Source organism: Cololabis saira, chromosome 17 (assembly GCF_033807715.1).
Source record: "Cololabis saira isolate AMF1-May2022 chromosome 17, fColSai1.1, whole genome shotgun sequence".
NCBI classification, from domain to species: Eukaryota; Metazoa; Chordata; class Actinopteri; order Beloniformes; family Belonidae; genus Cololabis; species Cololabis saira.
This window is the reverse complement of record NC_084603.1, coordinates 8426845-8443484: the sequence shown is the minus strand read 5'-3', so window position 1 is coordinate 8443484 and position 16640 is coordinate 8426845. Positions and strand designations below refer to the sequence as shown.

The 16640-nt window shown below is 41.5% G+C and overlaps 1 protein-coding gene across 1 annotated transcript in view; it reads left to right on the top strand.

Annotated features, from left to right (window-relative positions):
• Positions 1–16408, top strand: part of macrod2 (mono-ADP ribosylhydrolase 2) — a 445260-nt gene extending 428852 nt beyond the window's left edge. Inside the window, exons 16-18 of the mRNA XM_061745838.1 lie at positions 10956–10991; positions 11284–11355; positions 15220–16408. Coding sequence (XP_061601822.1) covers positions 10956–10991; positions 11284–11355; positions 15220–15242 — 131 coding nt within the window. The 3' untranslated portion in view covers positions 15243–16408. The remainder of the gene's footprint in view (positions 1–10955; positions 10992–11283; positions 11356–15219) is intronic.
• Positions 16409–16640: the final 232 nt, after the last annotated feature.

Here is a 16640-nt window from a genome sequence, read left to right as displayed (position 1 = left end):
ACTCTGTGTGGTCCTATCTGCATTGTGCAGTCATGTGTTGTTTTCTGCGCTGCACCAAAGAGGTCTTGAAGCAACCTTGTTTTGTTTCACTGTGTACTTGTCTGTGTATGGTTGAAATGACAAGAAGCACTTACTTGACTTGAACTTAAGCTTATCAAATGAATTAAGAGGAAACAAAAATAATGGCTGGCAGCTCTGCTCTTCTGTATTAAAGTTGAAATACTCTATACTGGATATTTTAGTCTGTCATGAGTAAGAAATTGATCTTTTTAAAATCAAGTTGATTTACATTTGCAAGGTGTAACTTCCTCAGTCAAAAACATACATCTTATTTTATTATAAATCTTTGATATTCATTGATATTGTTCCTTTTATCTTCAGGGTGAGAGTGTTAACTCATACATCAATATTTTAAAAATTAACTCACCGCCAACTTGCTATCAGTGGCCAAAAAGGACGTCAGATCTGACCCCCTTAAGTTCAAGATCGCGGAAAAACCCTTCAGACGGATACAACTGTTGGCTTTTGTTGTGAATTGTTTGTTTTTTGAATTAATCATTCAGTTGTGTAAATTGACTCTTAGTAGTATTGGCTCTATTTACTGCAGCTGACAAGAGACCAGGAACTGAGGTTCTACGGTCTCGGATGCATTCATTTCATAATTATCACCTTCATACATTTTTGTCCAGCATTATCATACCAGGATTCTTCACTGATTGACCTCATTCTGAATTTGTCACACTGTGCTCATCACACATGGGAGGAAATGTCATACACAGAGATGTTCTACCGTGTTCAGTTTTGCATTTGCACCTTGGTAAGCACAGTCGTCACCGGTCTTGACACCGCGCTTTTCTCGCACAGTTCAGTTTTCCACTTATGGAAGCATGATGTGAGTCACAATTCTATCCCATTAAGAAATGCAAAGTTGATTTTATTCATTTTTACTGCCATCATCATTGTAACATGTTAATTTATTCATCACACACACACACACACACACACACACACACACACACACACACACACACACACACACACACACACACACTGAAGGAAAATCTAGGATACTGTACAGGTCATTTGCAACTTTAGTTCGCATGACCAAACGATGCCATCTGTTGTTTACTTAGGTTTTTTCATATCATATACAGTAAATATTAATCCCGATCACTTTTTGCAGTTACTGTATTCTTTCCTCTGCTAATGATTTGAATACAATATCAAATGCAATCCAATGCAGTAACCCAAACAGTATATACGAAATACATGCTGTGGGTTTTGATCTCAAGAATAGGCTATTCCTGTGGAGTCGAGATATGTAAGAAGGAAAATGGATATGCAGGGAGGAAGACAGAGGGAGATTTTGTATTTCAAATCAAGCTGCATGCTCCGCCATATGAATCATGTGGATTAGATATCGCCCTGCACAGGCAATGAGATTCTCTGCCTGATAGTTGGGATGTTATAAAGGCTCTCCAAATTGAATCAGAATCCAAGCAGGCTATATGTATGAATATTCATAGCATACGTTAAAATGAAAATGGGGCCTACATTGTGATTGTGTTTGGAATATCTTTTCTGCAAGGCTCGTTCTCGTGACTTGTGAGAGTGGGCTCAACGCAACACCCATAAATTAAAATGAGAGTGCCTAAAGCTAGGAATAAATAAATCTGAGTTGTGAACAGATATTGTTTTTTCCTTCATGCAGTGTGATTCTGCTTGAGGAGAAGCTATCGTCCTAGCTCCTAAGGTGGGATTTAATGGCTGCACAGATTCAATGTCGTATCAGCAGCTCATCCGTCTTTCCCATCAAGTTTGAGTACGTTTCACCTTTAAACCACTTGCATCACTTAAGATGCACGGGCACAAACCAGAAAAAGGTTTGAATCTGGTTAGTGACAGGATATTATACTGCCAGTCAGTTCATAATGTGCTTATTATCAGCAGAGCCTTTGTAAAATGTGACTTAACGACAGGGTTCTTCCTACAATTCTGCTCAGTATTTGCCTACTTATCATTGCTATGTAAGTGCTCCCTTTTCTTCCCGCCTTTGATGAAGCTGCCCTCTGATATAGGTTAACTATGTGACCATAAGATGAAAGCAGCTCCTTAACTATGTAAGAATGCTGCTGAGACTGCTGCACAGGGGTGGCTGGATGCACGCCAGACAGACAATTAGCAGAGAGTAGCTCTGTTACGCTGTAATATTTTCAAATGATTATCTTGGCCTACAGGATTTGTGATAGTTATGTCATCACAACATCTTTACATAAAAAAGACAATAAAAAGAGCACTTACTGAGTAGTGAAAGGCAGCCAAATAAACTAATAAACAAAAAGAACCTGAAGGACAAACATCTGCCATTAAGATGATGCCAACTAAATCAAAATTAATGTGTGTTTTATTGAAACAACATCAATAGCCCATTTTTTAGCGATTATAATGGTAGTTTAATGGCGCTGCACTAGCAAACAAAAGCCAGGAAGGTCAAACTTTGGAGTGGAGATGGAGAGACAAACCCAGCAGGCCATTACAAAGATCTCAGCAGCGCCGAGACGAGGCACCGCTACATGAGCTGACATTCCCCGCGCTCCTCTCGCCTTTCATCTCCTCGGGTTTTCTTTTCTCCCTTCAGACCTGCTGCGTTGTTGAAAACATCACTAGTCCTCAAGTAAATTCCACTTCATCATCACCATCCAAGTTGTCCTTTGTTCATCGCCATTTGATTGCATTCTTTTCATTGATTTCTCCCCCCGTCTTCCCCCCCCAGCCCTGGTGGCCAGGATGTGTTGCACATACAGTATTGATGGCTGCGTCTGCTTTATTTAGCAGCGTGACTGTGGCGCGACTGCTCACAGCTCACTGTATATGACGCTCTGAGCAGAGAGCCCAGCTGCATTCATAAGTGCCATATGGTGTACACCCACATGCACTTTATGCTTCAACTATGTGCCATCAAAGACCCACAAACAAAAAATGGAGGCGCAAAAATCCCTTTTTAACAGCTGTCTTGGGAATAAGTTCTGTTCTTTTTGTTGCTGTTATCTGGGGATGATATTGATTTTTAGGTATTTAACCTCCTCAGAGGAAGAGCTTGAGTGAACCAAACAGCAAGCTGACACAAATGGCTCTTCTTCAGCGGGTTTGCCACTAGCAGTGCGCGGCTGCATGCTAAACCACCACAGCGTATTGACCTTGTATGGCTGCTCTTTACTGTTAAAGCGTCGACAACAAAGAGTAGAATTTCGAAGTAATCCATTTCAAACAAATGGGATTGTTTTTTTCTGCATCTCCTTCTTTTTGGCAGCTTGAATAATTTATTCCCAGAATTCAATTGTGTGTTCAGTTCTGAATTTGTTGTTGCTGAAATGCACTTTGCATTTCTGTTTCTTCATCTGCAGTAGCAAAAAAGGATTTTGAGCTTTACTTAATTGGTTGTTTTGTGCCCTTTTGTCTTGGTGTTTTGTGAACAATGGGATACTAGAGATGTAAATCTAATCTTGAAGCAGAAATGCACGGTTTCCTGTAGCGAGGAGCTGTCAGCATACAATTAACTTGTGGCACAACACTGTATACTGTAGCACTGTGTGACCACGGTCCTATCCACGTATTGTGTCAATGCCTCGAGGAAGTAAACAACTGGATGAAACAAAACTTCCTTCAACTGAACAAAAAGACAGAAATAATTAGTTTTAGTAGTAAAGAAAGGCAGTTGAAAATCAAGATCTTAATGTCAATGTCCTCATGAAAAGCTGTAAGTTATCAAGTCTGGCATCTTAAAAACAGTCATAATGAGGATCATGTCAAAGAAGGATTTGGAAAAGCTCATTCATGCTTTTATTTCATGGAAATTCATGGAAATAAACTCCCCCTGGAGCTTAAGTTTGAACCAAGTTTTGCAATTTTTGCAAGCATTGCTTCTTTGAAATTAATTATTATAATTATTCTGCTTTCATATGCTGCAATTATCTATCCATCATCTCTACCTGCTTACTCCTATTCAGGCTTGCGGGGCGGCTGCTGGAGCCGAGCCCAGCTCTCTTTAGGTGAAAGGACAGGCCGCCAGTCCGCCGCAGGGCCACATACAGGCGAACAACAACACACAGTCACAATCACTCCAAGAACCACCAAATAACCTTTTATTTGGACTGTGGGAGGATGCCGGAAAAAACTCATGCAAGCACGGGGAGAGCATGCAAACTCCACACAGAGAGGCCCCCGCTGGGATTTGAAGCCCTATCGAGATGCTTTTGAATATGAAATGTATGATACAAATAAACATGCCTTTCATTTAGGGAACAGGTTGGCCCCGGCAGAAGACTCAGGGCGAGGCTTTTTATAATGCCAGTAAAAGTTAAGTCATGCTGCGGGACTGTGTGAGTGCCACGAGTAGATATCCTCAGTCATCAGCCTTAAAGCACCTCTGTGGCTGGATTTCATTTGACTTTTCCTTCTCAGTTTCATGTACCTCACTTTTTTTGCTCTCTTTTGTAAATTTACTTCAGTCAGATATCTCACGCAGTGGAAATATTAGACACTTACTACGTGAGTTTCGACATTTAGTCTCCATTTAGTCATCATCAGGGTTTCATAGATATGTAGGGGGGGACAACTTTACCCTCCTACAGGTGGATAAGGTGGCATTTTCATGTCATAGCGACAGCGAGCTTGGCAGCTGAGATGTCTGAAGGCATCTGAATGACGTTTTACACAGTATCAAACTGATTTACTGTTGATTTTGTTATGTTTAAACTGATGTTATGTTTTTAAAGTTCCTTGATCCTGCGGAGGGATGTAACGGCCCACATACACTGTTCAATGGTGCATTTTGTCATCAGGTTTTGAGGTCCATTTGGTTATTTTTCAATACTGCAGAGAACACAGGCACAAAATATGGATAAAGTCAAGTTTTTGTTACTATTTTTGAAAATATTAATCTTGAGTTGGCAATAATATTTAATATAAAATGCTACAAGACTCAGAAAACAAGCACATACAAACCAAAGCTGCGAATCACCACAAATGACTGACACAAATGTTTTCGTGAAGAATAAAGTGTGATAAGAATTGGTGGGGACAGGCTTTTGTTGCCATGGTGACTAATGAAGTTGCTCAGAGGATTGATTGACAGTGATGTTGATCTTTCTTTTAGGATCATATGTTATTCCAGATGGCACCCCCATCTCCATTTTGTAATGTCTCTCTTTTGATGAGGAACAGAGAACTGTGGTCACTTTGCTGCAGAGACTAGACCAGCTGTGCGTAGCATACCGTCCATTATGTTGGTCACCTCTGGCCCAGAAGCCTGTTTCAAAGAAAATGAGCTGCATCTAACAGGCTACAAGGGACACACTTCTCTGTTCTGCTTTGAAGCTCCTCTTTTGATCAGCTCTCTCGTCCTGTCTCTACCCAGTGTTTGGTTCACAAAAATGGTAAATGAATCAATTCTGAGCACGGGCAGAATTTGTCAGCCAGCAACAAATGTGCTTTTGAAAAGTCTGCAACATATTTTAGTCAGACTCTCATACACACACACGCACACACACATTATGAACATCCTAACAAAACACATTCAGACAGAAGAGACGCTACTTGACAGATGTGTGATATCGGTGTGGCTTGCCTGAAGAACATTTGATGGTGAAGCTACTTCAGTTTGAAATAAACAAAGAAGAAATACTGACAGCAATGTTCTCTGAAAGCCAGGCATGCAACCGGGATTTTAAGCCCTTAACCCAAACCTCCATATGTACTTGACTTACCCGTCTTTTATTTTCTTTCTTTATAATTAGTATTTGCAGTTCATATGATGTAATCAAGTTCCATGTTACGTGAAACGCTACGAGGCAACTTTTAAGTTGATCACGGAAAATGTCACAGCTCAAAAAAGACCAGCCATCAGAGAAGAAGAAATCCTGAATTTTTTAAGACTGATTCAACGTCGTAATTGCCAATAGTTAGATCTCTATCAATCCCAGACTCCTTTGCTGGCACATACACATGTTGCTCCTGTTTGGCCGCTGTCTCTCTATGACCTTTCGCTGATGGACAGCTGCTCTGCTCAGGGTTCTTGGGTTCATTGCAGTCTCGACAGGCACTTTGAATTAATTGACCCGTCCGATTCACGGTACTGTGGAAAACCTTGAGCCGCTTCCAAAGCGGCATCACTTCATAACTGCAAATCAATACACAACTGCAAAGCATGCCCTACCATCAGGAACACACCAACATCCTCTGCAAATATTCTGCCTCCACGCCTCCCTCAGCTGTGGCATGTCCCATTTTAATGTATCACAGTGGCTACATCACCTAGCGCCAGACTCACCGCTCCCTCCCCGAGACGGTCCATGCCTTGATATAGCAAACCACAAAAGGTATTGAAAACAGCAGCGCGCAGCTGCCTGCAGCGGGCCCTCTAGCAGGACTAGGGGGAGTCTAAAGATTATGTAAAGTATTTCAGTGAGTGATGAGAGAGGAGCAGGCCACCACTGACAGCAGATTTAGCAGGTATGTAGGTCACACAGGGGGAGGCCTCTTTTGCATTATTCCCTTCCATGTCTATTTTTGTGTTGTCTTCTCTCACTTCCTCACTTTATCTGTTATTCCCTTACTCCTTTCATCTTTATGAATCTCAGCGATCTGGCTTTTTGTTTTTTATCTCTTCTGACAGACCACAGTCTCACCTGACCTTGGATGAAGCGGGGAATAAAATGAGACTTAAAAGATAGATTATGAGTGATAGACATGGCCAACAGAGACAACTTCTCAGTTTCTCACCGAGCAGTGTCTTATCAAAGTCTGGCCACTGGTCATTTTTTCCTTTCATCCCTCCCCCCAGCACCTTGTCCGCTCTACCCACTTTCTATCTTTCCATCGCACACCGCTTTCTAATCATCTTCCCTTTTCGCTGAGTAGTAGCTTTCCCCCCAAAGCAGATGGTGCCCTGTTCTCCTTTCACTCATTCGGAGGACTTTGTGTTTTCCCATCTTGTCGAGCATGGCCCAGGCCCGTGTAATGAGCTTGAGCCTTTTCAGTTTGTTTAGAGGACCTGGACCCAACTTGGAGCCGCCCCACCGCGGAGCCGGCGCACCGCAAGCGTCACCGCGAGGTTACCTAAACCCTCAGGGGAGCACAATGCTACTTAGCATCCACAGCTTCTTCAGCGAAGAAAAAACCAAGCCAGAATATTAATGAAGACTCTTGGCTTTTCAGAAGGACAGCGGTGGAGAGGGGTGATCACAGTGTTTACTGAGCGGGCTTGTTTTCATCTCCCTAGCCTGCAGGTCACAGCTCGGTAGTCTTTAATTGGCTCAGATTGTCAGACAGTGTTCCATCTGAGAGAAAAGAAAGCTCCAGCTATCAAATGTTGCCACCACGCCCCCTCCCCAAAATCCTTTTTTCCCCCGCTTTATTGTTTTGAGAGAGGCAGCTCATGCAGTTAAGCTGTTTCCACAAGCCTGCACTACAAATTTAACATTAACATATGAAAATGGGCTGCTTTCCACATTTATCAGCTCATTAATTCTTTTGGTTGGGCACTTGTTGAGTAGACCCACTCTTGTTTTGCTTGAGCAGGGATGTCTTTGATTATCTTTGCAGTCGGGCCAAAAGTTATTAGCCCATGTAAAGTTCAATGAACGACTCTTTGTTAATTGTTAAATATACTTGGACCAATACAGAGCAGACCCAAGTACTCCCAGACCACCCACTTAACTGAGATTAATCTAGCTCCCATCTCAGGAGCTTCTACAGACACCGGTACTGATCCTGACGTGTTGTTTTCTCAAGATAAACACCAACTTAGAAAGCAAATCCCCACATATGCTTCCTAATACCAAAAATAAACTGAAACAAAATAGAAAGAATGTGATTTCAATTAAAGATATTCAGTTCAGTAAACAGGCTTTTACAGAACATGCTCTGCTTTTGTTTTGTTTGCAATCAGCAACTGGTAGTTTTAAAGTTGTTCCTGAACGGGGATTGTAACGGGTCGTGTTCACTGTTCCAGTTAGAGCAGCCGGACACCTGTGTGGATCCTCCCGGGATCAAATCTGCAGGACCTGTTCAAACACAGGAGACCAGCCTGCCACGCCACGGTTTGGGGATCAAATGAACTGAAGAAATCCCCCCAGGGAACTGACACTGCAGGGCACAGGCACTTCTACACCTTCATTGATTTTTCTTTTTTCCTTTTCTTCATTCCATCACCACTCAAGAAGAGGAGATGAATAAAAGTCTGGGAGATGTCCTGTGGCTGAGAGACAAAAAGAAGCTCCTGTTCTGCCCAAGGCTCCTGTCTGGAACATTAAGCAGAGCCGGTTCCCAAGCTGCTGTGTGGGTGACCCACAGGGACTGCCTCCTTTGTGGGCTGACTGAGCTGAAATGACAAAGCCATTAAAAGTGGTGCGAAGGCAGAACTGCTGGCGATGGTGACAAATGCTCTTTGATGACGAAGACAAATAACGAGGGAGCTTATCGCACAAAAACTACACCTAATCAAATCTCCATTATTCATTCATAAAATCATTCGTTTAAAATCTTCACCCAGCCATCGCTGTTCATTTCACATTTTCTGCCACGGCTGAATTTCGTGCTGCAGTACACTAATGCTGACCAACAAAACGCTAACTACCTCTTGTCTAATAAATGAATGGAAGGTGGGGGCATGTAATTTTCTGCTTGTCTGCATACAAGGGTGACTTATGCCTGGTGCTCTTCCTTCCTCCCCCACCTCTTCCTTATAGATATGTGAGCACATGCACGTTTTCTGCCCTCCATCTCGCTGTGATTTATCTCCAGGATGTTTTAGTGAACTTTTGATGGGCTGAAGCAATATTTATAAAGATGATCATAAAGGTTCAAGGATGTCTACGTTTGACAAACTTTTCAAGTGTCGGGTGACTGCTTTCTTTTTATAAATGATTCTGTCTTGATTTCTGGACTATTTTGATATCAGGACACATCGATTGCATTTGTCACATGTGGAATGGGATCAGATACTGTTTTGAAAGTCTTTTTACTCCACTGCTATCTATGAAGCAATGTCTGACATGTTTACAGACATTCTTCTTTTCTCCATAGCTCTACTGTATCTGTTTTAGCAGGTCTACTTACACCCAGATAGACGGATAGACCATTGAGCAGGTTCTGGGTCCCATCTTTAAGAAATAAAAAACTAATGTCTGCCAGTTTATAGCTGAAGAACTCAATTCCATCTGCTGTTTTTCTCTTCTTTCTCTGCCCTCTGCGCACTGATCCTCTCCTTCACCAGAACTTGACAGATGCCCTTTTCTTTTCTCTCTCCCCCATCTTGTTTATGTGTTTACCGCAGCACTCTCAGAGCTTTTTCTAAATGATAGCCTCTCCGCTCTCAGCACACAGGAGCCAAATTAGAGAGCGAGTCAGAACAATGCTGCCGCTCCCTCTGAGCTTCAGGCAGGCGCAGGAAAGCCGGGCCAACAGATGAATTGAAATTCTGAACTTTCTTGCTTTGTTTCGATTAGTGCCGGATATTAGAGGAGGGTGCTATCTTAGGACTGAATTTGAATTGTTATGACCTCGGAGGCGGGAAGTAAGGCGCATCCGGAATGAGGCCAGCGCTTCAGTGCTGGTGCTCACGCTGGCTCGTATCACGGAGGCTTTGCTCCAACATCAAGCACGTTCTCACGTCTTCCCACTAGGTTTTATGTACATGAAACGACCATGTTTGTCAAAAACGTGTGAAACAATTTATTCTGTACCCGTGAGTCATTAAAGGATAATTCTGGGTTACAACAAGAGGAGTTATACTTGGTATTCATAGCAGTTATTATTTGAGGTGAAACAAAAACAAGGATCCTTGTGGGTAATAAACCACAAATGTATATGGAAATTCACCAAACTATAAGCACGCAGATAAAGTATCACTCTGTTCTTACCAGTTAGAAACGGCTCTGACGATCAAACTTAAGATGCAAGTAATCAGGAGATCCTTCAAATCGTTTTTGTCCTTGCACTAATATTATTCTGTTCTTCGGTCATTTCCATGGCGCAGATCAAAAGAGAGACTGTTGTTGCTTGCAAAATATCAGTCTCAGTTGTGCCTACAAAAGGTGAAATCCACTCCTCAGTGTTTCAGCATGAGAATACATTCGCCGTAGCTGGAAGTCTCCTGATCAAATATGCCACAGAAGCAAAAGGTATTATGTTCCCCACAGCTTTTTTATGTGCTTTTAAGAGCCTTTGCAACCTGGCATATGCATCCAGACCTGTGAATTACAGCCAGGAACCTGCTTTGCTCTAAGTGATTAAGTGAACTTGACTGCAGACTTGTAGCTATAAACATACAGAACAATGACATCCTTTTGGATTCCACTCATTCTTCTATCGTGCCTAAGCAGTTGTATTTGTTTACATTATCACGAGTCCGCCTGGGGAGAGCGGTTATTTTTATGATGTGCTTTTGTTTGGCTGATTGTTGTTGCAAAAAGGGGGGAAGGGTGGAGGTTTGCTCGGGGAGTGACGATGAAGGAGTTGTGTGACTACAGAGGTAACAAGTAGGATAGAGGGGGAGAAGAAGTGTGGAGGGGGCGAGGAGGGTCTCAGGCTGCCTTGCAGGGATGGCAGTCTGTAATTAATTTTGCATGAGTCCCTCTCCCATCTTGCATTTGTTTTGTTCTTTGTGTGAAGTGTGTCTCTTCAGGAAGGCACTACAATTCCTGGCATGAAGGATAAAGCATCAGGACAAGAGAATGACGCTGCTGTGGAATTCTGGGATTGTTTGGAGAATGATCTACATTTTTGAGCAAAGACTTATTAAAAACTAAAAGTTTGACTTGAGATAATATGCAGCAGAATCTTGGACTGTGTTCACCTTTAGATATTCATAAACCCTCCACTCTCTGCATATGTGTGCATGAATTGACTTTGGAGATTACTGACATGCACTTGTGGATGTGTGCTCTGCATTGCAGATGTATCCGACGTCAACACCGGCACCAGCAATGAAGGTGAGTTGAGAGGATGGTTTTCCACATGAACTGGAAAGCCTGCTGTCTGCCGCTCACTCGCATTTGCATTCTGATCATATAATAGAAACACATATACTGTATACTGATGGAAAAGTTTAGGAAGATGAGTGCCATCAAACTCATCCCTGACCTCAGACGGTTCCTGGTAACGATAAAACCACTCGGCTTGGTAAAAGAGAGGCCACTGAAGTACGTCACTGCCTCTCTGCACAGGATGATGGGCAGCAGATTGTCTGATTTTTAAAGGCTTGTTCCCTCTCTTCTCTTCTAGGGGAGATAAAAGATGATGTTGAGAGCTCTAAGGAACCTGCTTCCCTTCCATCTGACAGCAGTCAGGCCAAAGGTATGGGCGTGGAGGAAGCACTCACCTAACACTTATCCAACACACTTTCCTGTTTTAAGTGGGCTTTTTTTATTAGTGGCCACAGCTGCCGAATTAAAGTTCACCTCTTTCAGAAAAATCTCTGTTCTGTGTAGCCAAGTAATGCCCCCTTTCGCCCTCCATCCTTCAGAAAGAGGCCCCCACCTCCCGTATTTCTAAGAAAGTTTTCACGCGCTCCTCCGGGGCCGAATGCATTAGTAAATCTACTCCACCGATTTCAGGTCGGCAACTATAACCCTGATATTTTGGTATCTAGGTGTCAGCACGTCTTTGGAGATTGAGTGTGATGAATTGCCCGCAAACTCAGCCATCAGACATTTAATAAATCAACTGCGCAATGCAGATTATTTTAAAATGCAGCCACCACAGACTGTAGGGGAAATAATCGTGCCAATAAATCATATTTGATAAGGATACTACACAGTTGTTACTCCCGGGTCTCTTTTGAGATTTAGGCCAATAAGACGGCAGTTGTTATTAATATTGACATCTTGTGTGTGGAGAGTGCTTTAAATTTCTATGCCTGCATTTCTTTCGCGTGTTCATCCGCAGAGCTGTTGTGCCAAAAAGCAAGATTCAGATTTGGGCAATGGAAGAGTTTCCAGGTAGAAAAAAATCATTAAGCAACTGCTATGAACAGATTGTCAGGGTTGAATAAAGAGGACCAGCTAGCAGCATATGAAATAAATTGGCAGAGAGCTGCGGGCTGGTGCAGAGAAGAGGAGGCTTAAACAAAGCCAGACAAAGCACAAGAGAAGAAAGAGCCTGTTGTTGAACAACCGTGAGCATCAAGATGGGATGGTGTTTTAGGGAGGTGGTCAGCGCATCACGTCTGTTTTTACATTAGCCAAAGTACGACATTAGTGAATCACAATGGAGTGTCCTCTCTTTTTTTATTCACTAATTCACATTAGTGAATCACAATGGACTGTCCTTTCTTTTTTTATCTTCACAAAAGCAACACCTGTTAATTCAAACTGCAATAAGAGTACATGGATAAAGCCCCAGTCTCTGTGTCAGGTGTCTGGACCACATCATTTTCCATCAAATCTTTCATTTTCAGCAAACTTTAGCTAGCTACAGGACGTGTTGTTCCTCTTGATTTGCATTTGCACGTGGGTTAACCTTCATTTCATAAACATACCTCTTAACAAGCAACGTTGTTTGTGTGAAGACAAATTATATTCAGATCTCATTTAACGTTGTATACCTGCGCAGGATAATGCAGTCCAACACAGCCAGCTGATATATATTGATCTTCACAAAGTATATAACGTTCAGCGTTTGTTGACAAATTTAGGAGCTGTGTCACCTCAAGTATACATTTATTGCCGCATTTATAGCAGGCAAAATGTAGTTAACAAAATATGATACCATATGTAAGTGAATAATGCCAGCTTATTGCGATTATTCTTCCCTTGTAAAATGAAGACACTAAGTAACACTCAGTTATGTAGAAATATATCCAAATGCAATCTTTTTTCTTTCTTTTAGATGCCACTTTACACCTAAACCTTGCCCAACGCCGTCTCTTAGACACATACACCCACATACAGGACTGTCTCAGAAAATTAGAATATTGTTATAAAGTTCTTTATTTTCTGTAATGCAATTAAAAAAACAAAAATGTCATAAATTCTGGATTCATTACAAATCAACTGAAATATTGCAAGCTTTTTATTATTTTAATATTGCTGATCATGGCTTACAGCTTAAGAAAACTCAAATATCCTATCTCAAAATATTAGAATATCATGAAATGGTATACTAGTAGGGTATTCAACTAATCACTTGAATCGTCTAATTAACTCGAAACACCTGCAAGGGTTTCCTGAGCCTTGAAAAACACTCAGCTTGGTTCAGTAAACTAAATCACAAGTATGGGGAAGACTACTGATCTGACTGCTGTCCAGAGGACCATCATTGACACCCTCCATCAGGAGGGGAAGACACAAAAAGAAATTTCTTAAAGAGCAAGCTGTTCACAGAGTGCAGTTTCAAAGCACATCCACAAAAAGTCTGTTGGAAGGGGGAAATGTGGCAGGAAATGCTGCACAACCAAGAGAGATGGCCGCAGCCTTAACAGCATTGTGAAGAAGAGTCGCTTCCAGAATTTGGGGGAGCTTCAAAGACAGTGGACTGAAGCTGGAGTCCAGGTATCAAAAGCCACTGTTCACAGACGTGTCCGGGAAATGGGCTACGGAAGAAGCGTCTGACTTGGGCTATGGAAAAGACACTGGACGGTTGCAGAGTGGTCCAAAGTCCTCTTTTCAGACGAAAGCAAGTTTTGTATTTCATTTGGAAGTAAAGGCGCCAGAGTCTGGAGAAAGGCTGGAGAGGAGCAAAATCCAAGTTGCTTGAAATCCAGTGTGAAGTTCCCACAGTCAGCGATGGTTTGGGGAGCCATGTCAGCTTCTGGTGTTGGTCCACTTTGTTTCATCAAGTCCAGAGTAGATGCAGCTGTGTACCAAGAGATTTTAGAGCACTACATGGTTCTGTCTGCTGAAAAGCTCTATGGAGATGATGATTTCATTTTCCCGCATGATCTGGCACCTGCTCACAGTGCCAAAAACACCAGTAAATGGTGTACTGACCATGGCATTACTGTCCTCGATTGGCCTGCCAATTCCCCTGAACTGAACCCCATAGAGAATTTGTGGGGTATTGTGAAGAAGAAGCTGAAAGACACCAGACCCGACAATGCAAATGAGCTAAAGGCCGCTATTGAAGCATCCTGCGCATCCATAACACCTCAGCAATGCCACAGGCTGATTGCCTCCATACCACGCAGCATTGATGCAGTAATCCGTGCAAAAGGATTCCCAACCAAGTACTGAGTGCATTAATATACATTTTTTCAAATGTTTGATTTTGTTTTGCTGTTATAAATCTTTTTTTTTACTTGGTCTGAGGAAATATTCTGATATTTTGAGATAGGATATTTGAGTTTTCTTAAGCTGTAAGCCATAATCAGCAATATTAAAATAATAAAAGGCTTGCAATATTTCAGTTGATTTGTAATGAATCCAGAATGTAAGAATTTTTTTTTTTTTTTTTTTTTTTTTAAATTGCATTACAGAAAATAAAAGAACTTTATCACAATATTCACATTTTCTGAGACAGTCCTGTACACAGGCCATGGTCGTTTGTAGTTTTTGTAGATGACCAGATGAAAAAGAGACTAATTTCTTGACTCATTATATAAATATGAATGTGGTTAAACCACCATCAACTGTATATGTACATCCTAATTCTCTAAAAGGAGCAAAATCCTATTGATTCTGGTTATGTAATTAAAAATTGTTGCAGTTATTAAAAGGGCTGCACTTGCATACTCATAGTACCACGTCAAGACTGCTGCTGCTACCAAAAACAAAAATGTGTGTTGAAGTATGTTCAAGCATGTCTGTTACAGTACGTTACATTGCTATCATGTTCGAAATAGACTTTTGAATTGAATTGAATATTACGGTTCTACAAATTACTTCATATCGCATTTTTGTGTTTCTGGGGATCAAATCATCCTCTTCCACTATGTCACTACACCTGTTTTGAAAACCTTTAACATTATTATTGCAGTATTTTCAAACAGAGCTTTCAGTCTTTGGATGGTAAAATAACAGAAAATTGTGATAAAATGTATAAAATAAAGATACCTCATCATATCAGACAGTTTAAGATTCTGTGTTAACTTGTGACAATAAAAGACTGCAAATGCAATAAACTGCATCTTGTATTGTTGGGTGCTATGGGAGAGAAATGCACAGGATTATTTAACAATATTTTTACAAGCCGTTAAACATGTTTTATACCATTTCTCTCCAGATCCTGTTGAGAAGAAAGAATGACCAGCTGAGTGGGAAACAGTCGACCTCCTCTGACAGCCAGCAAACTGTGCAAAGGCCAACACACTGGTGTCAGACTGGCCCATGTCAGTGTGGGTTCTGACACTGGCCCAGGACAACCAGTTACTCACAAGATGCTCACATTCCCAATTTTACTTAGCCTCCCCCTCTTTGTTAGGAAACGATTCATCCCTGAAGTATGTATGTACTGTATGTATATGTATGTATGTACAAAACCTAATTATAGGACTTGAACATATCAACCACAAAAGATGAGCCATACCTCACTGTGTTAGCATCATACGTCATGTTGTCAGCAGGGTTCAGTGAGATAAACCAGGTTCTTTCTTTGATGAAACTCACTGTGAGAGCATGGTCGAGCTGTGGACGCAGGACGCAGCTCCTACGCGGTGAAACTCCAGGTTGGATGACACTTTGCATCGACCATCCCTCAGTTCTTTACATCTCAAACATCGTCGCTAACATCATTATGGCATTGAACAGTTTAATATTGTGCTTATATCAGGCGTTCTGAAGTGGGACACACTAACACCTTAGCTTGTCTCCTCACAAACTGCTCCATCACCAATAGCTGTAAGGTAACGGGCCACCCCCTGGCCTTTCATCCGTTAACATCAAAGATAACACACGCAGACGAGGATGAGTCTCCTGACGAATCGATTAGTTCCTTTTTCCCTTCTTTTCTTTGCCATTTCCAGTGCATGCCAGAGAATTGCTTTGAATTTCACCAGTATAAACAATAACTACAGTCTTCTTCGCTTCTGCTCGTCTCCTTTCCAGATTGTCTGTCTTATTATGGAAAGAATCTGCCTTATTTCATATCAAATGACAAAAAGAAAAATCCCATTCACAGACCTTCGCAGGTGGTCCAACTCTAAAATCTTGGTTGTGTATTGTTTTCCAAATTTTTACTTTTGAAATACTTCATATAACGGCTAAAACCTGTTGGTAATCACTTCTTTTCCTTTCCCGAGTTATAAAATTGGATTTGATTTCTTTAATTTTCGGTATGATTCATGAAATATTTTCAGTGGTGCCATACTAAAGATCAAATGGATTACAGTTCTATGAAATGATGCCTTCATACTTGGATGTTTGCTTTGCTAAACTATAACATAAATACTAATAAAGTTTAAAGTGGAAGCCACGTGTCATCTGATCCTGTGCCTAGTTGTATATGTTGTTTTTACATATCTACTACTACATAACATACGCATATTTTTCTTCTAATACTAGGCATCCGTTATATCAGCCATCAGTTATGTGTGAAATTAAACAACTAGAACAGATCAGTCAGTCGTGCGTCTCCAGACACAAACAATTAGTCCGTCCTGTGATCTCCAGCATGTTCACTCTCTGGCCCTCAGGCTCTCTCTTCTA